A 23,070-nucleotide genomic window follows, 5' to 3' on the forward strand; every position below is an offset into this window, starting at 1 on the left:
GGTGCTTCAACCACAGCCCGGAGAACCTGTGGACCGGTCGGCGGCGGCGGCCAATGGGAAGGTGGGCTGACTCAGGGGCGGACCCGGGTGCCGGCAAGCCCCGCCCCTTCGGGTCCGCAGGGCTGGGGCGGAGCCAGGACCGCGTCAGGTGGTTCTGGGCGGGCTGGCGGCTCTTGGGGGCGGGGCGCGGCGCGGAGAGGGGAGCGGCCGCTGGCGGGCGGCGGCGGGCACCGGCTGCGTTAGCAGGTAGCCGCGGCGGACGTGCCAGGCCGCCCCCAGGGGGCGAGCGCGCAGGCGGGGGCTCAGGCCCACTGCTTCCCCATGCTGTGGTGAGCAGTCGCGCTCGTTGCACTTGCCAGCCAGCCCTAGGCAGCCAGCTCTCGCCGTCCCGCCAGCCCCGGCCCTACCTGCGGCCGCCGTCGGGGGAGGGGGTCCCCCCCAGCTCTGCGGAGCCGCATGAACAATAGGCGGCGGCGGCTCCTGCGGGCGGCGGCAGCCCCGCACCCTATGGATCGGCCGCTCCATGGAGCCCTCCAGAGCGCTTCTCGGCTGCCTGGCGAGCGCCGCCGCTGCCGCCCCACCGGGGGAGGATGGAGCGGGAGCCGGGGCCGAGGAGGAGGAGGAAGAGGAGGAGGAGGCGGCGGCGGTCCCCGGAGAGCTGGGCTCCGACGCGCCGCTGCCCTACTGGACTGCCGTGTTCGAGTACGAGGCAGCGGGCGAGGACGAATTGACCCTGCGGCTGGGCGACGTAGTGGAGGTGCTGTCCAAGGACTCGCAGGTGTCCGGCGACGAGGGCTGGTGGACCGGGCAGCTGAACCAGCGGGTGGGCATCTTCCCCAGCAACTACGTGACCCCGCGCAGCGTCTTCTCCAGCCGCTGCCAGCCCGGTGGCGAGGACCCCAGTTGCTACCCGCCCATTCAGTGTAAGGCGAAGGCGGGGCCCGGGACCTACCTGGCGGGGAGGGAGAATGATGGAGGCCTGGGGGTGGGGGTGGAGAGGTGGGAGCCCTCCTGGAGGGTTAGGTGGAGGGTGGGGAAAGGTTGACCTGGGGGTGGGGGTGGAGAGGTGGGAGCCCTCCTGGAGGGTTAGGTGGAGGGTGGGGAAAGGTTGACCTGGGGGTGGGGGTGTGCGCGCGCGGGCGCGCGCGCCCAGGCCGCAGGGGCTGTGGCCGGTGCAGTGGGTAAGATTGAGACGCCGCAGGCCTTGCCTGGAACCTCAGGCGCTGGGCTTAACCTTCATCCGACCACCGCAGCAGGAACTTCTGATCCCACTTCCTGAAGCCCCAGCATGAGAATGTCCCCATTTCCCACTCCCAACTCCCCCAAAAGAAATCTGGAAGGATATCAGACAAACTGGTGGTTTCTGTCCTAACCTTAGTCCCCAAGTCTGGGACCTCTTGGCACCTTCTGTCGTCTGTCCCCGCCCCTTAAAGACATTTGGGTTGGCTCACAAGTCCCGGAAGCCTGTGTGAACTCAGGGCAGAAGTGTCTTTGAAATGTCGTGTTGATTTCTTGGATCCTAATCTTGTAACTCAGAAGTTGTACTTCAGGTGTCTCAGTGAATAAGGTGCTAAGAGGGATGTGTGTTGTATGTTGGAGCAGGTGATGGGTAGAGAAATGATTAGAGAGGGGAAAGTATGTCATTCTCCCATGAGAGATCAGGAGGTCAAGGTACAGTGGCTAAATCCTAGTCCCTGACACCCAGAATGTTAAGACAATACATTATCTTCTTTCTTCTCACCCTAGATCCTTGCCTATATTTGGTATTTGCTAAATCTCAGGGGGACCATATCCAAAGGTCCCTCCCAGAGCCTGTCTTCCAGTGTCCTGGTTTCCACCAATTTCCCAGGAGTCCCCTGTTCCACACCCTGTAATGAAATTTCCTTTGTTATTTTTCAAAGGAATTATGTTGCCATTAAAATCCCTTAATCAACGCTGCTAGGTGGCTTCAGCAGAAAGATGTCGCTATCTCCCAGTATAGCTTACTAGTTTGTATTTGAGGGCTTCCATAATTTCTTTTTTGATTAAAAAAATAGTATTGTTAACAGATACTTGTCACTCTGTATTTCATATTTTGTATGCTTTTTGTCTTAGTTGATTTTTAAAAATCATCACCAATGGCCAACTTTAAACATCTAGCTTTAAAATTACATTTGTGATACTTATCTTCTGGCTCTGTAACTTATTCCCACCAGAATAATTGTATTATTCTCTTAAGATATTTATTAAATACCATCACTTGATACCAAAATTATAATCTCTTACCCAGTTTTTCTACTCTTTTTTTCTTATTGGCATTTTAGTTCCCTTTGTTTCTCTCTCCCTCTCATTCAATTAAAAACTTCCCGTTTCTGCATTTTGATAGTATGTGGAGGCAACAAAATAAGTTATTTCTAGGCATTATATCTTTTTGGCATTCGTACTGGGAAGATGAAGGCTAAGGGTCCCACCACAGTGTCTGAAGTAGTGTTGAAGATGAATGGCCTAGTGTGTTAGAAAACAGTGTAGTTTTAAACATAAAGTCAGCTTTCAAGGTTCTTAGTAGGTTAAGTTTGTGATTTTTTTTTTTTCAGAGAAAGCTAAAGTTAGAGCAAAAGGGTGGTGTGGGGCTCATGAGCAGGGACTCAGTTTCCTTACTGTCTGTACTCTCTGCTGTCAGAGCAGTCAGGAGTGAATATGACTGAGGCTGGAGGAACCCATCCACAGAGAGCCAGATGCGTCCCGTGTGCTACATTAGAAGCTCCTTCTCCATTGGTTGCCCAGGACTTAATCTTTATTGTAACAAAAGTTACCCTGCGTAGAGTGGATTCCTAAATCTAGAACTCAGTTGATGAGAAAATGGGAAGTACCTTGTGCTTACTGAAAGAATTCACTTGAAGAATGTGGCATTTGAAGATTCTGGTAAGCTGTTTTATTTAGCATCACCAGGACTTCTGATCGTGACTGGAATTAATTCTTGATAATTCAGAAAATGTAATTCCAGTCAAAAACCAATTAGATGGCCTAGTGAAAAATGGATACTGTGTTAGATACCCAGGAATAAAGAAATGATAAGAAGTTGCTTATATGTCACACATGAGGGAAATTGGTGATGTAAATATATAATTTTAGTGCAGTGCTTTGATAAAGACGAACAGGGGAATTTGTTGACGGGTGTACTTCTGATCTCTATGCTAATGACTGTCAGTTCAGTTAGTGTCAGAAGTTAAAGGTGATTGACAACCTGTCTCCACAAAGATTTGGAATGAAGTTTGAGCTACTGACAACTTTTCCCTAGTTACCCTTTTGAACTTCCTGTCTGGAGCATGAATTGTGACACCAGATTGTGAATAGAAGACACTAAGTTCCATTTTAGTTTTAAATATTGCTTTCAAAGTGAAATTTTTGCTTCAAACTTTATTTAAAACAGAAGAGGGGGAAATCACTAAATCTTATGGCAAAGAGAAATATATTGATAATAGTGATACTCTAAGTTACCTAATAGTATTTATATAATGCTTTTATCCCTTCCAATTTAGATATTAACATATAGCTCTCTATGGAGCTCACAAATAAAAACCCAGGAGCTCTCTTGGGAGATAAGTAGGAATTTTTTTAAGTTTCTTCTATAGAAGAGTTGTATCTCTTTTTAAGCAAGGCATAAATTAAAGGTTATTACTAATTTACTTTTTTTTCTTGCACCCCTAGAAATACAAGGATGCATTGTCAGATGTACTCAAGATTTTCAAATGAGTGAGATATGTATCATTTACTTGCCCAAATCCACCAGAATATGCCTAAACATTTCATTTCCAAGGATATAATTGAGAGGGAATAACATCTTGCTTCCAAAAATTAAAGAAGTGAGGTTTTGTTCCTGATATTCCTGGAAATGTCCTTCCACAGAAACTGAAAAATGTGGTGAATGCAATTTGACCTGATTCTTACTTAAAATGAGGCCTTGACTGGAGCGGGGAAGGAAAGGAGAGCCCCACATCACTCAGCAGCAACTGGAGGTCTACTTCCTTCTCCAGGGGCCTTCTTAGCAGGGAAGGGAAAAGAAAGGACCTTCCTCCCTTGCCTCCATTCCCCTCTGTTCTGTCTTCCACCTGCTTGTAAGCTGTGTTCTATACTTTTCTTGAAGTCTGGTCATAATATTTTACTTAACTAAATAGCAAGAACCTGAGAGTTTATGTTCTACCCAAAGCAAGATCATTGCTTTGCCTTCCCCACGGAGGTTTTCTGTCCTCTGCAAAATGCCACTGGAGGAGCTGTCCTTTCAGCACCCTCGTTCAGAATCACATCTTTTAAATCCTTATACATTTAAATAAATATTTAACATCTCTTATGTATTCACAACTAAGCTTCAGACCAGAGGCAAGAAGGCAGGGTACAAGAGAAAATACAACAATTCATTCCCTAAGGAGAATTCAGATATTCAGTTGAGGAAATAGTTGTGTAAATACAAATTTGGTAAATAGGCACGCATCTTTTCACCAGTGGAAAAGCTAGTAGAAAAAAATGAATTCTCCTTCCTTCCATGATCCAAGAGACTCCTAACATATTTTTCTCCAAGAGAGTTTCTTATCTCTCTTTAACATAGGCATATGTTTTTCTCACTTATATAGATGAGATAAGGCAAAAATTAGTAATGTCTGGTTTCATTTTAGGACCTGGAAACACTCAAGCTATTTTAAGCAGAAAGTCCTCTAGCACAAGAAATTAAGTGCTTACAGAATTATTGGAAGGGTAGGGAGAAGGGACTCTATGGGAAAAACTCCCAGAACATTATAGACTGGGCCCACCAGGCAAGCTGCTACTTCTCTGACTGGGAAGGTGCAGAATCAGGAGTTGTCACTAAAGCTGTTGACTTCAAGAATACCGGGTTGTTGTTGCAATCCAATATTAGGCTTCCACTTGGCCTTGCAACATGCCTCTCTACATCCACAGAGCTAATGGTTGGACACTGACGTGCTGTTGCATAAAACCCCCTCTTCTCCACAGCCAGGCTTGCCAGGAGAAGCAGCAGGGATATGGTCTCCATCTCACTTCTGCCTCCCCAATCTTCTGCATCTAATTGGCAGAATCTAATCTGCATCCAGAACTCCAGCTGTCAGGGAGTCTGGGAAATGGAGTGTTCAGCTTTCTGGCCTCTGTAGTACTGAAAGGCCTACTGGAAGGATTTTAGAATGGATGCTGCTTGCTAGTCTGTAGGACCTGCCACACCATACATTCTCAGGTAGAGCGCTAGGCGGGGTGATAAGCTTGAACACTTGGAATTTTGGGAGGCAAGACGGGCTATACTTCTTGTATACTTAAAGGCAGTCCAACGACTTCTCCTAAGAGTTATCCCTGTGCAGACTAGACTACCAGTTGCATTACAAAGTACAAATGACTATCAGCCCTAGATAGGATAGAAACGCTATAATTAAGGAAGAACAGTTTGGAGTAGTACCACCAGCATCTGAGTGGAGAATGGCGGCATCATGGGGTCGGCCGTAGAAGGAAGCAGTGGGCAGTTCTTCTTTTGGTCTTGCCAAAAGTTCAGAAATATATTTTTGGTTTCTTAGTTTTTTTAGTAAAATTTCTTTTTTTTTTGGTTGGTTGGTTTTGTGTGTGTGTTTTGTTTTTAACCAAAGTACAGACTATTCTCTATATTTGTTTTAGGAGGTTCAGTTTAATTTTTTCTTTCAGATCTAAGTTTGGATTATTTCCTACTGAGTTATATTTTCCCCCCACCCCCCTTTTACTTCACCTACTGAATATTTGGTATGGTGAGTACAGTGGTGAATAGGGCAGACACAATCTTTCCTTGGGGATCTCGCAATCTAGCAGGACAGCAGGCCTTGAACAAGTAATGTCACCTTGGTAAGTCTTGCCAAATAGAGACTGCCATGGAAGTGTATGATGGGGACTTAGGCCCATTTAGTTGGGGGTTAGGAAAAGTTCCTTGAGGAAATTACTGTTAAAGCTGCAACCTGAGAGATGAGTATGAGTAAGCCAGGTAAAGACAATGAGACTGAAGATTTGGAACAGGGTTTTCGTGAGGTTACAGTTGCACTTTGCTCATATAGCAGCAGAACCATATCTAGCCCCATACTTTTTTGTTGCTGAATTTCAATGGCTTAATCTTCAATTGAAGGTTGGTATTTTATACACTTCAAGCCCAAGCAAGCACTACTAACTTCATCTGTCAGTCTGTTTCTTTTGTTGGTTTTGATATTATTTAATGCTGAGAATAAGGTCTCACAAAAGTACGTAGAGGGTAAAATTGTGAGTAAAGCCATTGCTATATTTTTCAGGGTGCTGAAAGTGTCTGGTAATCGGTTCCAGGCACTCCAAATTTCCTGTTCGTAGTGGCACTCCTCTTGATTCTCCAAGTGGCACCTTTCCAGATTCTCAAGCTTTGACCTCAAATTGACAAACACCTGACCCCAGATGCTGTCTTGAAATTCTTCAAGTTGCATCTTATGTAAATTAAGATGGCTGCCACTATTTCTAATGGCAGGAAACGGCACCCATAGCACAGGCCCTCGCCTCTCCCAGCCTCCCCCTCACTTATCTCAGTAATGATGGTCAATTAGAAATCCTCGACACCCCAGAACAGTAGATTGGATGATGGTTGCTGTGGTTATGTGGTTGCTGGTAACGGGGATCACAGGGCCCCCAGAGATGTGTCCCCCGCGGCATTCCCCTGCTCCCTGCTCTGCCAGCGGGAAATGAGGTCAAATATCCCTTAACGGCCTAACTGGAAGTCCCAGAACTAGACGCTCTGTGCTGGAGTTCTGTTGCTTTGGCCTACAGACCTCTGGCACAGAGTGTCTACACTACAGCAAATGTTTTATCCTTGGCTACTGCACCTGGCTGTGCAGGAACCGAGGATGAAACGTCCTTCTCGGCATGTGGCCCCATACTTCTCTGGTATGTGGCCGCATGTGGCTATGTGTCATTGAAAATGACTACACGTGTCATTGCTGACATGCATGTCATAGGTTCACCATCACGGACTTATGTGCTAGTTACTAAGGATAATGCATTTCCTGTCCTTGTGAAGTTTACCTTATAGTGGGGAAGACAAGAGAAGCCAAGTGAACAGACAACTCTGCTTCTACACAATGGGTGATTACATGGTGTTTTCAGAATGTTTTTGATTTGCTTTCTTTTCTTCTCTTTCTCAGTGTTAGAGATTGATTTTGCGGAGCTAACCCTGGAAGAGATTATTGGCATCGGGGGCTTTGGGAAGGTCTATCGTGCTTTCTGGATTGGGGATGAGGTTGCCGTGAAAGCAGCTCGCCACGATCCTGATGAGGACATCAGCCAGACCATAGAGAACGTTCGCCAGGAGGCCAAGCTCTTCGCCATGCTGAAGCACCCCAACATCATTGCTCTTAGGGGAGTGTGTCTGAAGGAACCCAACCTCTGCTTGGTCATGGAGTTTGCTCGTGGGGGACCTTTGAATAGAGTGTTATCTGGGAAGAGGATTCCCCCAGACATTCTGGTTAACTGGGCCGTGCAGATTGCCAGAGGGATGAACTACTTACATGATGAGGCAATTGTCCCCATCATCCACCGCGACCTTAAGTCCAGCAACAGTGAGTATGAAGAGCACATTCAGACTCGGTGCATGGCTTCAGTTGGAGTAGACTCATAAAGGGCTCTTAGTGGGCAGTGAAATTCCTTGCTTAAAACTGTTCCTCCTTGCCCTGTCCGGTTTGCTCAGTGGTAGAGCGTCAGCCCTGCATATGGAAGTCCCGGGTTCGATTCCCGGTCAGGGCACACAGGAGAAGTGCCCATCTGCTTCTCCACCCTTCCCCCTCTCCTTTCTTTCTATCTCTCTTTTCCCCTCCCGCAGCCAAGGCTCCATTGGAGCACAGTTGGCCCAGGCACTGAGGATGGCTCTATGGCCTCCACCTCAGGCGCTAGAATGGCTCCTGTTGCAATGGAGTGACACTTCAGATGGGTAGAGCATCACCCCCTGGTAGGCTTGCTGGGTGCATCCCGGTCGGGCACATGTGGGATTCTGTCTCTCTGCCTCCCTGCTTCTCACTTCAGAAAAATACAAACAAACAAACAATAAAAGCTGTTCCATCCTTGAGTTGAGATGTAGGGCTGGAGTTAGTGCCAGAAGAATTGGTTTAGGAAGAAAAGAATGAGGCACTGGAGGGGTTGGGATGATTCTGAGCTCCTATTAACAGGCAAGTTTGGCAATGTATAGATATAATTCTCATATACTGTGCAACCCCCCCCCCCAGCAACAATATAGATTTATTTTTCTGCTTGAAGGAAGTGTGTCTGTTATCATAAAAGGTGTTTTCCTCTTTCGTGGGCCATTAGGTAAAGCAAACCTGTACCACCTGTTTGCATTTCATTACTCAGCTTGAGGTACCCACCAGAGAAGGGACTCTAAGGGAGAGGAGGCGTGTTGTTTAAGTGTGAGGCCGATTCAGGTTACAGTACCAACTGGACAGCACAACCTGGCTGATGGTATTACAGACCTCCTGATAGCCTAGGGGTAGTATTCATTAATGTCTTAACTACCCTAGTGTTTAATAGCAGGGAACTGAGAGGTAACTGTTTATGAAACACCCAGAGTCCATAAACTGGGTCGTAAAGTAAATGATAGACATTATTAAATGGGGAGTTGGTCGACATTGCAGTCTCTTTCCTTGGCTGAGTCGGCAGGTACTGGGGATTGGCTTTTGTGTGGTCATTTGTGTTCTCTCTTGCCTAAACCGTGTGGTATAGAGAGTACAGCTTGCTAATGGTATATGCCTGAGATCACTGTGAGCACCCTGTCCAGAGAGGAGGGCCTTAGGACTTTGGTGTGACATGGGAACAAGGACTTCATTCTCTCTGTGTCCTTCAGCTTTTTTTTTTTTTTTTAAGTTGTAAACGGGGAGGCAGTCAGACAGACTCCCGCATGCGCCCAACCGGGATCCACCCGGCATGCCCATCAGGGGGCGATGCTCTGCCCATCTGGGGCGTCGCTCTGTTGCAACCAGAGGCATTCTAGCGCCTGAGGCAGAGGCCATAGAGCCATCCTCAGTGCCTAGGCCAACTTTGCTCCAATGGAGCCTTGGCTGCGGGAGGGGAAGAGAGAGACAGAGAGGAAGGAGAGGGGGAGGGGTGGAGAAGCAGATGGGCGCTTCTCCTGTGTGCCCTGGCCGGGAATCGAACTTGGGACTCCTGCACGCCAGGCCGACGCTCTACCACTGAGCCATCCGGCCAGGGCCTGTGTCCTTCAGCTTTAAGAGCAGAAATCCTTTAGGCATTGTTTCATTCGGGGCTGTTCCAGGTGTGGCTCACTTTTCTGTTGATGCTATTGTGAATCTGTTTAAGAAAACAGATTTTAAAATCCTGTAAGTAGTATTTTTGTTGTAAAAAATCTTGAAAGTGTAGATGAACAAAAATAAAAATATAACCCATAATGTTTTCCTGCAAGGCATATAGCTATTACATTTGACATTCCTGCCAGCTATTTTTAGAGCATGTGTGGTTTACATATATAAATATATACAGTGTGTCCATAAAGTCATGGTGCACTTTTGACCCATCACAGGAAAGCAACAAAAGATGATAGAAATGTGAAAAATGCACCAAATAAAAGGAAAACCCTCCCAGTTTCTGTAGGATGATGTGGCAGCATGTGCGCATGCGCAGATGATGACATAACACCGTGTATACAGCGGAGTGGTCCATGGCCATGCCAGTCGAGATGTGGACGGTACAGAGGAAAGTTCAGTGTGTTCTGTGGCTTGCTAAATTTGAATCTGTGACCAAAGTGCAGTGTGAATATCAGCGTGTTTATAATGAAGCGCCATCACATAGGAATAACATTACTTGGTGGGATAAGCAGTTGAAGGAAACCAGCAGTTTGGTGGAGAAACCCCGTTCTGGTAGGCCATCAGTCAGTGACGAGTCTGTAGAGGCTATATGGGATAGCTACCTATGGAGCCCTAAAAAATCTGTGTGTGAGCCCACATCGAACTGCACTGAATAGGTATGAAACTGGGAGAGTTTTCCTTTTATTTGGTGTGGATTTCACATTTCTATCGTCTTTTGTTGCTTTCCTGTGACCGATCAAAAGTGCACCATGACTTTACGGACATACTGTATATATACCAATACACTTTCCACTTTACTTTAAATAGCCTTTATTACTTTTACCTCCTCCAACTCACTTGCTTCCCCTTTTACAATAGAAAATTCATTCTTGCCTGACTGGTGGTGGCACAGTGGATAGAGTGTCAACCTGGGATGCAGAGGTCTGAGGTTTGAAACTTTGAGGTTGCCGGCTTGTGCAGGTTCACTGGCTTGAGCGTGGGTTCATCAGTTTGAGCATGGGTCACCAGCTTGAGCAAGGGTCACTGGCTCAGATTGAGCCCCTTCATTCCTCGCCCCCATCAAGGCACCTATGCAAAGCAATCAGTGAACAACTGAAGTGCCACAACTACAAGTTGATGCTTCTCATCTCTCTCCCTTCCCATCTCTGTCTTTCTTGTATGTGCATGCACTAAAAAAAATTCATTCTTGTGAGAGTATGGAACATTAAGTATGTATTTTAGATATAAGGCATGTGAAGGATTTAAGTTCCAAAAAGTGAAATATGGTTTTTTTTCTCCTGCCATTATTCTATCTCTTTATCATATGATTATTCTCATATGGGCCTCCCAAAATTCTGTTCTTAAATGTATTAAATAACTTAAAACTTTTGGTGACCACTTTTCAAAGTAATTTCTACCTAGAGATTGCTTTGGATGATGGGGCAGGAAGAAGCACATGTGTTGGTGTAAAACATGATGCAGAAGCTGAAGTTTATTTGTTTGTTTGTTTGTTTCTATTATTATTATTATTATTATTATTATTATTTTCTAAGTGACAGGTGGGGAGATAGGTAGACAGACTCCTGTATGTGCCCCGACTGGGATCTACCTGGCCACCCCTGTCTGGGGTTGATGCTCTGCCCACGTGGGGCCATGCTCACAACTGAGCTCATTTTAGCACCCGAGGTGGAAGCTCCATGGAGCCTTCCTCAGCGCCTGGCCAGTGTGCTTGAACTACTTGAGCCATGGCTACAGGAAGGGAGGAGAGAGAGAGAGAGAGAGAGAGAGAGAGAGAGAGAGAGAGAGAGAGAAAGAGAGAGAGAGAAAGAGAGAAAGTAAGGGGGAGGAGTGGAGAAGCAGATGGTTGCTTCTCCTGTGTGCCCTGACCGGGAATCAAACCTGGGATATCCACACACCGGACTGATGCTCTACCACTGAGCAAACTGTCCAGGGCCTTATTTTTTTCTTATATCCTAAGCATGCTGGAAGAACTAAGCAAAGTGCTTTAACCATATGTCATTGAGCCTACTTAAAAACTTGGGCTAGGATGATGGAATTGTGAAAGTTAATCATTTCTACCATGAAGTTTTAACTTTGGGTATAATTTCAAGTTGTAAATACAAGACTACCTTTTATGAGATTTGTGCCTGAAAGTCCAGGCTCTTGTGAAGGAAATGCTAACTTGTCAAGGTTCCGCTGTTTGCAGGAGAGAGCAAGAGACTTGAGTGTCATTCTGTCATCCAGGAGACAAAGTCCTTTCTTTGTCCTTAAGTGAGTTTTAGGATTGCCTTCATGTGCGGGGTATCATGGCAGGTGTTGGACTTATATATAGGGCGGCATTTGAAAGGATCTCATCAAGATCATTGACATCCAAAAGTGTACGGGGTCCACTGGGCTGCATGGTTGGTGTTAACATTGACGCCGGCTATAAATCTCCTGCGTGAGGAGTGGTACCTCCCTGGCGGTTGTCTGTGGGTGGCTGTTTGCCTGGGATTGTACATGGCATATCCTGTATGAGCCTTGGTGACACTGTTGTTCTTATTTCATTGCTGTGTGTACATGACTAGGAAGTCATTTTTTAAAATGTTATGCCACGTCTTTGCCTCCATTGGGAGAGTCAGAACTTCTTTGTGCTTTGCAGACCTGGGGATACTGGCCTGTCTCCTTAGGCTTTCATTAGGGGTTCCAGAGAGTTGGATTTTGGTCACTGTCATATGAGAGCAGAATTCTATGAATTACATGTGTTAGTTGACTTTGAACCTCTACAGAAAAGAGTACGTATATATAGGGGAGGTCTTTGGGGAAAAAAAGTAGTTGGTGATAGACACCTAGCTATTATAAAAGGTTCGGTATAAAAGTGATTTATTAAAGTGTTTTTATCATCTGGTCACCTACTTTAAAAAAGCCATGTGCTGTTTAGTGGCAGTGAAATGTGTATAGCATATCGTATCCTGTGTTGATATATACTTGGCAATAAGTTTAGGTTTGAGTGTACATAACCTTAAAAATACCCACCAAATTAACAGTGGCTAAAACAAGATATACATTCATTTGTCTTTGTAAAGAAGTCTAGAGAGTTTTAGGGTGTCTCCATGGTGTTGTCAGGGACCCAGGCTCCTAATTTTCACTCCATCATCCTGGTACCTGGCTGGTATCCTCAGGGGTCACTTTACAATCCCACAGGCTGTTATCTGGTCTAACACACAGGCCTGGAGGCAGAGGAGAGCAGAAGCACAGAAGGTGCTCCTGTGGCTGAGCTCTGTGGCTCCTGTGGCTGACTTCTGAATCTCCCACAAGTCCAGCACAACACATCTGCTTGCATTAATTGGTTTGAATGTGCTCACATAGTCGTGGCTTATACAGGAGTATTTCATTCTGGACGCATTGGGTGCCGCTGCTAATCAGGGCCTGTTACCAGCAAAGAGGGAGAGCGTGGCTGGTGGGGGAAGCAGCTGGCCATCTTACTGAGGACTCTCAGTGCGGGACATGCATGGGGAAGAACTGTTAGCTTGGATACTGAGCATCATACAGCCAAGCAAGGGTAGCCAGGCCCTGGGATGTGTGGCTCAGACCCCTGATTGAGCTAATGGTTTATACTGCATTACCACATTGCACCATTAGCATAAATATCACTTTTTGAAACTACTTGTAAAAGCGCTGGCTATAAAAATGGATTTATGGGTCTCTGCTCTGTCAGACTGGGGAAAGCCAGCGGCTTGGTTATTAGCAGCAGTGTTAGTGGAAGATGGTCTGTTGGAGGGAAGATTGTCCTTTTGGGGGTTAGTAGATGGGTTTCAGGCTTTTCACTTGCAGGCATTTGGTGGAATAACAGGTTAATATGGTCACTAAAAGTTAAATTAGTTTAAAAATGAGATCCTATGAAAAAAGCTTTAGAAAATGAAAAGCCTTACCTGAAGTGAAGGTTGTGTTATTTTATTTTATTATTAAATAATTTATTTTCTTCTCTTAGGAAACACAGAATAAAACATAAGAGGAAGGAGCAGCATCCGGTTTTCCAGTTTTTGCATTTATGCATATTTGTTTTCACTCAAATCATGCACAGGAAATGCTAATACACACTGTAGCATGCTTCCCCTCCCCCGTTTGTCAGTGTATTGTGGCCACCTTCTTCCGTGAGTAAATAGTCCTTTACCACAAGATATTTAAAGATTGCACAGTATTCCACTATTTAGATGTACTCTGCTGTATTGACAAAGTCAAACTCCTATGTAATAACAACAACAACTAATGCCTGTTGAGTGCTCTCTTTAGGTCAGACGCTGTCTAAGCATTTTACGTGAATTTCCATATAAATCTCGTGGCAACCCTATAAAGACTGTGAGTATCTTTATGTTCCAGATAAGGAAACTGAGGCACAGGAGGGATCGGCCATTTCTCTATATCTCATTGCCAGTCCTCTGATGAGACTTTGAGCCCAGGTTGGACTCCTCAGCTTGAGTTCCCAACCACGTAGTTGGCACACGCCGGGGTGTTTCAGTGACCCTAGTACCTTAGTTTTATATAATTAGAAGTGATATCCCCCTGCTCACAGCCATAGCACCTGCATTTCATTCGTGTCTGATCACCTTATTCTTAACTTTGTAGTTGAGAGAACAGAGGTGAGTGGTGAGCTGTATTTGGTTTGGGAATAGCCACACCTGCCTCCCTGATTTTGGATGTCAGCTTAATCTTCTCTTGAGGTTTTTGTTGTCTTATTTCCCTCTTTTCCTCAAAGATACTTTTCCCTAAGCCAGGCTGGTTTTCTCTTTCCCCCAGAACACACCCTGTTTTCAGCTTGTAGGCCCTCATCACACTGACTCTTGCCGTGGGAATGACCTTGCTTTCAGGGTACCCTGGCCTCATCTCTTTGCCTGTCCAAACTCTATGCATTTTTTGTGCACAGCTCAAAGCAGGCTGCTTCTCCTTCCCGAAAGCCCATCACTGTAGTCATTAGGTGCTAATCACATTTTATAGTAAGGTGACAGGGGCTAGAGCTGCTAGGCCAGTGGCTGTAAGCTTAGATGCCTTCCAGTCAGGGTCAGTACATTTGCGAAGTAGCTGGTATGAAGGTGGAGGGCTTGGTGGGAGTGAGTGGTGAAGTGAGTGTCTCCTCCACCCAGCACAGGCCGTTGGAACACAAAGCAAAGCACTGTGCTGGCCTGCAGCTGGATGCCAGACTGCAGTCCCCAGCCCCCTGCTTCTGTCGGCTCTGATTTCAGGAGCATCCCCGATGTCTCTAAATAGATTTTGTGGGCCCTGGCCGGTTAGCTCAATGGTAGAGCATCGGCCTGGCGTGCAGGAGTCCCAGGTTCGATTCCCGGCAGGGCACACAGGAGAAGCGCCCATTTGCTTCTCCACCCCTCCCCCTCTCCTTCCTCTCTGTCTTTCTCTTCCCCTCCCGCAGCTGAGGCTCCATTGGAGCAAAGATGGCCCGGGCGCTGGGGATGGCTCTGTGGCCTCTGCCTCAGGCGCTAGAATGGCTCTGGATGCAACAGAGTGATGCCCAGAGGGGCAGAGCATCACCCCCTGGTGGGCATGCCAGGTGGATCCCCATCGGGTGCATGCGGGAGTCTGTCTGACTGCCTCCCCGTTTCCAGCTTCGGAAAAATGGAAAATAAATAAATAAATAAATAAATAAATAGATTTTGTGTCTTTAGTTTCCAGGCACTTGAATGAATAAATGAATGAATGAATGTATCACTTGTACTGGTCTATTTGCAGGATCTCAATGTAAAAATTCCCCTTTTCTTGTGGGAGAAGGTCCCTCACACCTCACTTGCATGGGAGTTGCTTTTTATTTTCATTATAATCTCCAGGCCCTTGATCCTTGCTAACATCTGAGTTCATCAGCCTATTCTGGGTGCTGTGTGTGGCGTTTTTACAGCATATTTGTTACCAGCCTCGGTTGCTTTGCCTCTTCTTTCTCTGCACCCTTCCCAGATGCCAGCCCCGACTGACTCCCACTGGCTGATGTCCCCACTGCAGCTGGCCCGGGCTGCCAGGTGCTGCTGGAACAGGCCACTGTCCTGTGCTGCCCGGATCCGCAGCCAGCCTGTCGCGTCCAACGCAGCGTTCCCTGTGGTCCCACCTCGTGAATTTCCTGTTGTGCTCCTCACAGTGCCCAGTCCAGTTTTGTTGAATTGTTTGATTGGCTGCTCTTCTTACAACTGGAGGCCCGGGAGGCATCCCCTTTCACCCAGTTGTGTGCTCACGAGGGCTTTGTGCCTGCGTCCAGCCTTCTCTCAGAGCTCACAAGGCAAGGAAGGGCAGGAGCTTCCATCTTGCCCTTGGCCTCAGGGCGGCTCTAAGCCGGTGTGTACCTGGACTGTTGACTGACCTCAGCACCTGACTGTATTCCCTGTGTGGAATTTCGCCAGGCTGCGAGCTTGCTGGCTGCAAGGCTCGTGGGACCCCGAGGCCGCTGGATTCCGCTCTCTAGTCCCCTTGTTCCTAGTGTCTCACGTTGCTCCGGAGGTGGAGCGTATTCCTGGCTTAGGCATGAGGCCACTGAGGCACAGGCATTGTGGCCAGCAGCAATGTGGCAGCGGGACTTGCCTGTTAAAGGATGAGGAGTAGCCATGAAAGTCGCTTTCCTGTAGGAGAAGAAACTCGAGAACATTCCCAGGGTGGATCTGGGAGGCAGCCAGGTATCCACTAGAGATCCCAATTCTTAGTCTTTTTTGAGAGGTTCAGAAATGACTTTTTCTGTGTCTCATGAACACATCCCCAAATGAGATACTTCCAACAGTACCTGGCTCTGGTATTTCTGAACCTCTCGCCCTGTTATTCTCCCCATTTCTGGTCTTGGGGGTTCTTTGCTACAAGTTCCCTCTTACACAGAGTTGGAGGATGACAGGTGTGTTTTGAGGACTTCTCCTGGCAGAAGAGTACAGGTGCTCAATGAATTGCATTTCTCCTGTGGTTGCAGGAGACTGCACCTATGGTCAGCAGCCATCAGGCATATCCCAGAGGGTTGTGCTCAGCTGATGGGCAGCATTTTCCATGAAAGACATTGTTCTGCAAGTTAAAATAAATACGTGAGTAAAGCTGAAGTGAAGTAAGCAACCAGCCAGGTGACAGGACTCAGCAGAAGAACCCCGTGAAACCAGGAAGTTCGACCTGCAGGTCACATTGTGTCTTCAGTTCTTTCCCTATGTCTGGGAACCCCGCTTTTTCCCTTGAGTGTGGTGATTGTCTGCACACAGGTGGTTCTGGTTGGTGTGTCACTTTGAGCATTTGGAGTCGGGATTGTAACCGTAAGCAGGACCGACAGCTTGGAGACTGGTGATTGCAGTGGAGGGAAGAGGTTGGTGTCATGAGAATGACATGCCTGAGGCTTCGCGGAGCCTGTGATCTGAATGAGAGAGGAGGAGTTATGAGACAGTGGGTAGGTGGGGCAAGGAGGTTCCCGGCAGGGAGACCAACGGACACAAACGCCCAGTGAGAGCATGGCCCCCCAGGAGACAAAGGGTGCCCCGGACATTCCCTGTGGATTCTCTTGCCTCAGCCCTTTCCCGTGGTTGGAGGGGCTTCATGAGGAAAATTGATTTCTTTGTGGACTGTTTCCCTTTATTTTCCCCAAGTTTGCTCCGGAGTGCTTCCCACTTCCCACTTTCCCTTCCTCTTTGCTGCCTCTGGGGGCTGCTCTGTAGCTTACTCAGTGGGACTTGACTTGGGGCCCTGGGCCACATTTAGGCATCTGTAAAGCCTGTGATGGAGTTGGAGCAGGACCTTGTATTGTGCGGAGGATCTTGGTGGGTACTTGTGGACTGTGACTGAGCCACTGGCGTGGAGGGGACTGCCTCAGTGAAGGGTCAGGTGTGTGGGCTCTGATTTATAAGGACAGGGTGGGCCATACGTAGGTTTAAAGTTGTTCATATAGAAAATAAGGCCCTGGCTGGTTGGCTCAGCGGTAGAGCATCGGCCTAGCGTGCGGAGGACCCGGGTTCGATTCCTGGCCAGGGCACATAGGAGAAGCGCCCATTTGCTTCTCCACCCCTCCGCCGCGCCTTCCTCTCTGTCTCTCTCTTCCCCTCCCACAGCCAAGGCTCCATTGGAGCAAAGATGACCCGGGCGCTGGGGATGGCTCTGTGGCCTCTGCCCCAGGCGCTAGAGTGGCTCTGGTCGCAACATGGCGACACCCAGGAGGGTCGCAACATGGCGACGCCCAGGATGGGCAGAGCATCGCTCCCTGGTGGGCAGGCGTCGCCCCCTGGTGGGCGTGCCGGGTGGATCCCGGTCGGACGCATGCGGGAGTCTGTCTGACTGTCTCTCCCTGTTTCCAGCTTCAGAAAAATGCAAAAAAACCCAAAAAAACAAAAAACAAAAAAAGAAAATAATACAGTAATTAATAAGTAAGAATACAAGAGGAAACTCTGTGTTTCGCATACTCACAACTGTAGACCTACTCTGCCCCACCCTGTGTTTCTTTGGTCTTGTCTCCTTGACCTCTGTTTCTGCTGATTCAAGCCGCTATTGCTTTGAAAGTCAAATAAACTATTGGGTCTTCTCTTCCTTAGACCTCTCCCCAAGCAAACCTGGTAACAGCTAAGTAGTGACCACCTTTCACAGGTGGCCGACGGCACTGCCATCCCTTAGGGTCAAGGTTGGTGCTCTATGTCCGATCTCTAAGGAGACCAGAGAAGAGCCTACCTGTCTCCTTTCCTCCATGTTGGAAAATCTCCCATTTCTGACTTGGTGCTTCACCTCATTCCCGTGAGGTAGCTCAGGATCACTGTGGATAGGGAAACTGACATATAAAGTTGTGATGTCAGTGGTCTGGTTGAGTCAAGAGAAAAATGTATCTTCTTTCCCTGGCCACCCATCTCTTTTCCCTGAATTCCCCCATCGGCCTCTTGTAGAAACATACTTATTTTTCTTATTAAGGAAGGGTTGTTAACCTTGAACCCCTTGGAATCTATGCAAAATACAGTGTGTCCGTAAAGTCATGGTGCACTTTTGACGGGTCACAGGAAAGCAACAAAAGACAATAGAAATGTGAAATCTGCACCAAATAAAAGGAAAACTCTCCCAGTTTCATACCTATCCAGTGCAGTTCGATGTGGGCTCACGCACAGATTTTTTAGGGCTTCATAGGTAGCTATCCCGTATAGCCTCTACAGACTCATCACTGACTGATGGCCTACCAGAACAGGGTTTCTCCACCAAACTGCCTGTTTCCTTCAACTGCTTATCCCACCAAGTAATGTTATTCCTATGTGGTGGTGCTTCGTTATAAACGCGCCGATATTCACGTTGCACTTTGGTCACAGATTCGAATTTAGCAAGCCACAGAACACACTGAACTTTCCTCTCTGTACCGTCCACATCTCGACTGGCATGGCCGTGGGCTGCTCCGCTGTATACACGGTGTTACGTCATCATCTGCGCATGCGCACATGCTGCCACATCATCCTACAGAAACTGGGAGAGTTTTCCTTTTATTTGGTGCATATTTCACATTTCTATCGTCTTTTGTTGCTTTCCTGTGACCGGTCAAAAGTGCACCATGACTTTACGGACACACTGTATATAGTATGTAGGTTTATTTGCAGAGAAAGGGTGGTAGCTTTTACCAGACCAAGTCTCAGATAAAGTTATGAATTAACACCATTATAGAAAACTACTTCAGCTGAGCAGTGGAGGGGACACCAGTGCAGGTAACGCCCTTGGCACTGACAGGCTGAGTGGCCCTGGGCACGTCTTGTGCTTTCTCTGGGCCTCAGATGCGGCTTGTCTGTGAAATGAGAGGTTTGGATGGGATGGTGTTTGAGGTCCCTCCCAGGACTGATATTATGTGACTCAAGTGTGAATGGATGTGCTTTGGGAATAGGTGGGGACTACAGGGTCTCTGAAGCTGTGGTCAGGCACTGCAGGGACACACCTCCTGGCAGGGAATCTTTACCAAGCAAGGAGAAGTTGACAGGAGCCCACAGGTGCTCCCTTCCCCCTTCACTGCCCGGGGCATGACAGATGGCCTGGCTGGGAGGTGATGTTCCCATCACGTCAATCATAATGTGGATTCGCAGTAAACCAAGGACAGCCAGCCTGCATCCGCAGTCTGAACCCGGTCAACTACTCGGCCTCGGAGCTGAGCAGTGGGCATCCTAGTGTCTCAGGGCTTTGCTCACTGGCTTCCCACCCACTTTTCTGAATGGACACAAATACAGCTTTTTCAGGCAGGCCTCAAGACCATTTAGGTGGTTTCAGTTGTTGCCTCTGTCCCCACTCACCAGTGCAGCTGCAGGAGGACTTGGCTCTGCAGGCCGTTAGGCTGCGACCCTGAGAGGCAGAAATGAGACATAGTAAAACTGTGGCTTACACATCCTTTTCCTTCCTAACTTCACTGGGGTTTTTGCTCTCTGTAGGAAATGTGAAGGTTTTGATTTGAGAAGAAAGCATGTCCGCCTTAAGCGTGACTTTTGGAACCAATGGGCTGTAGTGGAAGGGACACTGGCTTGGGATTCAGAGAGACTCGGATTTAAGCTATTTCTTGAGCCCCTGAAATAGGGTGTGTGACTAGGATTCTCATCGGTAAAATGTGGACAGTACAGAAAAGGGAAGGGTTGTTGTAAGATGCTGTGTCACCCAAGAACCGCCATTGACGATGGGACTGCACTGTCCCCCGCCTCCCAAGGAGGAGAAACTTACTTCTGTTCCTTGTTGCTTTAGGTGTATACAGGACATAACTGGGGTTTCCTTTTTTATTTATTTATTTATTTATTTATTTATTTATTTTTTCTTTTCATTTTTCTGAAGCTGGAAACGGGGAGAGACAGTCAGACAGACTCCCGCATGCGCCCGACCGGGATCCACCCGGCACGCCCACCAGGGGCGATGCTCTGCCCACCAGGGGGCGATGCTCTGCCCATCCTGGGCGTCGCCATGTTGCGACCAGAGCCACTCTAGTGCCTGGGGCAGAGGCCACAGAGCCATGCCCAGCGCCCGGGCCATCTTTGCTCCAATGGAGCCTTGGCTGCGGGAGGGGAAGAGAGAGACAGAGAGGAAAGCACGGCGGAGGGGTGGAGAAGCAAATGGGCGCTTCTCCTGTGTGCCCTGGCCGGGAATCGAACCCGGGTCCTCCGCACACTAGGCCGACGCTCTACCGCTGAGCCAACCGGCCAGGGCCGGGGTTTCCTTTTTAAAGTAGTCTGAGGATTTGGGGGCAGCCTTGAGCTGCCATCTCTCAAGTCAGCCAGGTGTAATTTTACCGCTTCCACTGAAATGGGCAGATTTATTTCCGCCCGAAGCTGCAGAAAGGGGTGGATCCCTACCAGCCCCCTCCAACTGTGCCTGGGCTTCTTGTGGACCCCACTTAACAGGCAGTGCTTGGCCCCCTGAGAAATCCTGTCTTGTCTCATTATGGCCTTTCGTCTGATTGAATGGGACAGCTGGCCAGTTTTATGGCTCTGCTGGCTTCTCAGCTGATAATTAAAATGCTTTTGTCCCAGGAGGAAGGCTGTATATTTCTCCCTCTCTCCCTTCTCGGCTGCCGAGGTCAAAGGGAATGCCTTTTTTCAAACCCTCCTCCTGGCCTTCCCAAATCAACTTAACATTCTTGTTTCTCGGTCTCTTTTAAGAGTGGAGTATTCGGGGTGGGCAGAAGAGACTTTATTTTGACTATGTAGTCTTTTTTTTGGAAGGAGAATGGATTAGCCCTTTCCTATCTCTGTATAGCGACTCTTATCTTTCTACTGCTATTCCAAATCTGGTTGTGTCCAGCACTTAGTAGGTCCTCAAGAAATGTTTGTGGTTTTGATCACAGGATCCAGTTAAACACCTTTTCCCATGCATTATCTACTCCCTCAAGACATTCTCCAAACAATGCCAGGACCCCCCCCAGCACCCACATTTAGGATGTGAACCCCCCTTTGAGTGGAGATGAGCCCACGTGAGCTCTGGGTGAGATTGGTTGGCCCTACCTCGCTCTGTCTAGCTGGGACCTAGAGCAGATGATAAACCCTCTGTGCCTTAGCTTCTGTGAACGTGAAATGGGAATAATTATAATCCACCCATCTCATTTTACGGGGTAGAAGCGAGGATTAAATAAAATAAGCTAGGTGAAGCTTTGAGCGGTGCCTGGCACGTGGCAAGAGCTCCATATGTTGATCACTATTATTATAAGTCCAGCAGCTATGTTTATTCCCTCAGTGTTTAGATCCACAACTTGTGATCTTGTGCTTTTGAGTACCGTTTGTTTTGTACCTGCGTTTTCAGTGTTTTAGTCCTATTCTCTCTGATTGCACTGTGGATTTTTAAAGTTCAAAATGTGATATGTACACATGGTCAAAATAGTGCAAAACTGAACTACCAAGTAAAGTCAGTCTCCTTCCTGCCCTAAGGTTTACTTCTTAGAAGCAAATGGAAGTAAGGTTCTTTGGGTCTCCTTTGATAATGTATTCCCTGTAAAAACAGGACTCCCAGTAGGATTCTTGACAGCAGAGGTGGTGTGGTGTTCTCTTCTGCCATCCTCCCCTGCTCCCTACGTCTCCTCTCCCTCAAATCATGCCGAATATAGTACTTTGCATGTGGCAGCCCAGATGCATAGCAGCAGTTCCCATTCTGCTGTGAAATCTTACCTTTCCCATTTCTAGTTCCTTGGTGGATGGACTTAAACTCCTTAAAACTCCTTAACTGAATGAGCTGCGTTTGCTTCCGTCAAGCCCTTGCTTGTATACATCCATGTCCTAAACTTTGCAGGTGCTTGGACCCTAAAGGAAGGTGTACCCTGGAGTTGCTCCGAGAGCCAGAAGCCTAATGTGTGCCTCTGGAGTTGCCCACCTGTGAAGGCTCTGCCTACCATCCCCGGGAGCGGGCTGGGGGTGGGGTGGGGTGGGGGTGGGAGCTGTTGCCACACCAGTGAGGCTGTAGGGTCCTGGCAGTGATGGCTCTTGTAACTAAGACCTTACCCGGCAAATTCTCGTGACTGTTTGTAACCTGATGTACCCGATAAGGCAATGTAACAGGAAAACGTATCATTGAAAAAAGAAAAAAAATAATCACAGGTTTCACTGTGCAAATGTGACTGAGTTTTAAATTTTTATTTGTTTGTTTGTTTATTTATTTATGTAGTTTAAAGAGGAAAGGAGAGAGAAGAAAACACCGATTTGTTGTTCCACCTATTTATGCATTCATTGATTCCTGTATGTGCCCTGACTGGGAATCGAATCCACAACCTTGGCATATCGGGGATGACACTCTAACCCTGCCAGGGCCAAATGTCACTGTTTTTATTGTTATATGTGATTTGCCTATTTTTCTCTATACACCTCATCTTCTGCCATTTTAGTCATAGTACACATGCTGTCTGGAAACCATATATATATATATATATATATATATATATATATATATATATATATATATTTTGTTTCTGTATTCTGTTCACCTTCAAAAGCCAAGTGGAAGGAGAAAATACTGTAGTTGGGGGAAATAGTGATAAGTCTTCCGTTTCCAATGATTGTTAACTTTCTTTTGTGTTTATTGATAAGGTCAGAACTTAATGAAACCTTAGAGTTTTGACCCCACAAGCTGAGTGGCTTGCCTGAGGTCGGGCTGTTGACATCCCAGAGCCTCAGGACAGTGTTCTTTCTTCCAGCCACCCCCAGCCCCTGACCGTGGGCCAGTGACTCTGCCAGACTTCCCAGCCAGGTCCGAGGGATTGTGGACAGTGATGGAATGAGGACCTACACACTGTCCAAGGAACGGGGTGGCTTGCTTATAAGGTCCTGGAGTCAAAGCCAGGGTGGGGGTCAGTGAAGTCTGCGTC

At 47.5% G+C, this 23,070-nt stretch overlaps 1 protein-coding gene across 2 annotated transcripts in view; it reads left to right on the forward strand.

Moving 5' to 3' along the window:
• Window positions 1-204: 204 nt before the first annotated feature.
• MAP3K9 (mitogen-activated protein kinase kinase kinase 9) overlaps window positions 205-23,070 on the forward strand; it is a 75,693-nt gene continuing 52,827 nt past the window's right edge. For both annotated transcript variants that reach the window (XM_066277038.1, XM_066277037.1), the window contains exons 1-2: window positions 205-923; window positions 7,158-7,571. In XM_066277038.1, the coding sequence (XP_066133135.1) occupies window positions 524-923; window positions 7,158-7,571 (814 nt within the window). In that variant the 5' untranslated portion in view covers window positions 205-523. The remainder of the gene's footprint in view (window positions 924-7,157; window positions 7,572-23,070) is intronic.

This window comes from Saccopteryx bilineata, chromosome 4 (genome assembly GCF_036850765.1).
Source record: "Saccopteryx bilineata isolate mSacBil1 chromosome 4, mSacBil1_pri_phased_curated, whole genome shotgun sequence".
Taxonomy (NCBI): Eukaryota; Metazoa; Chordata; class Mammalia; order Chiroptera; family Emballonuridae; genus Saccopteryx; species Saccopteryx bilineata.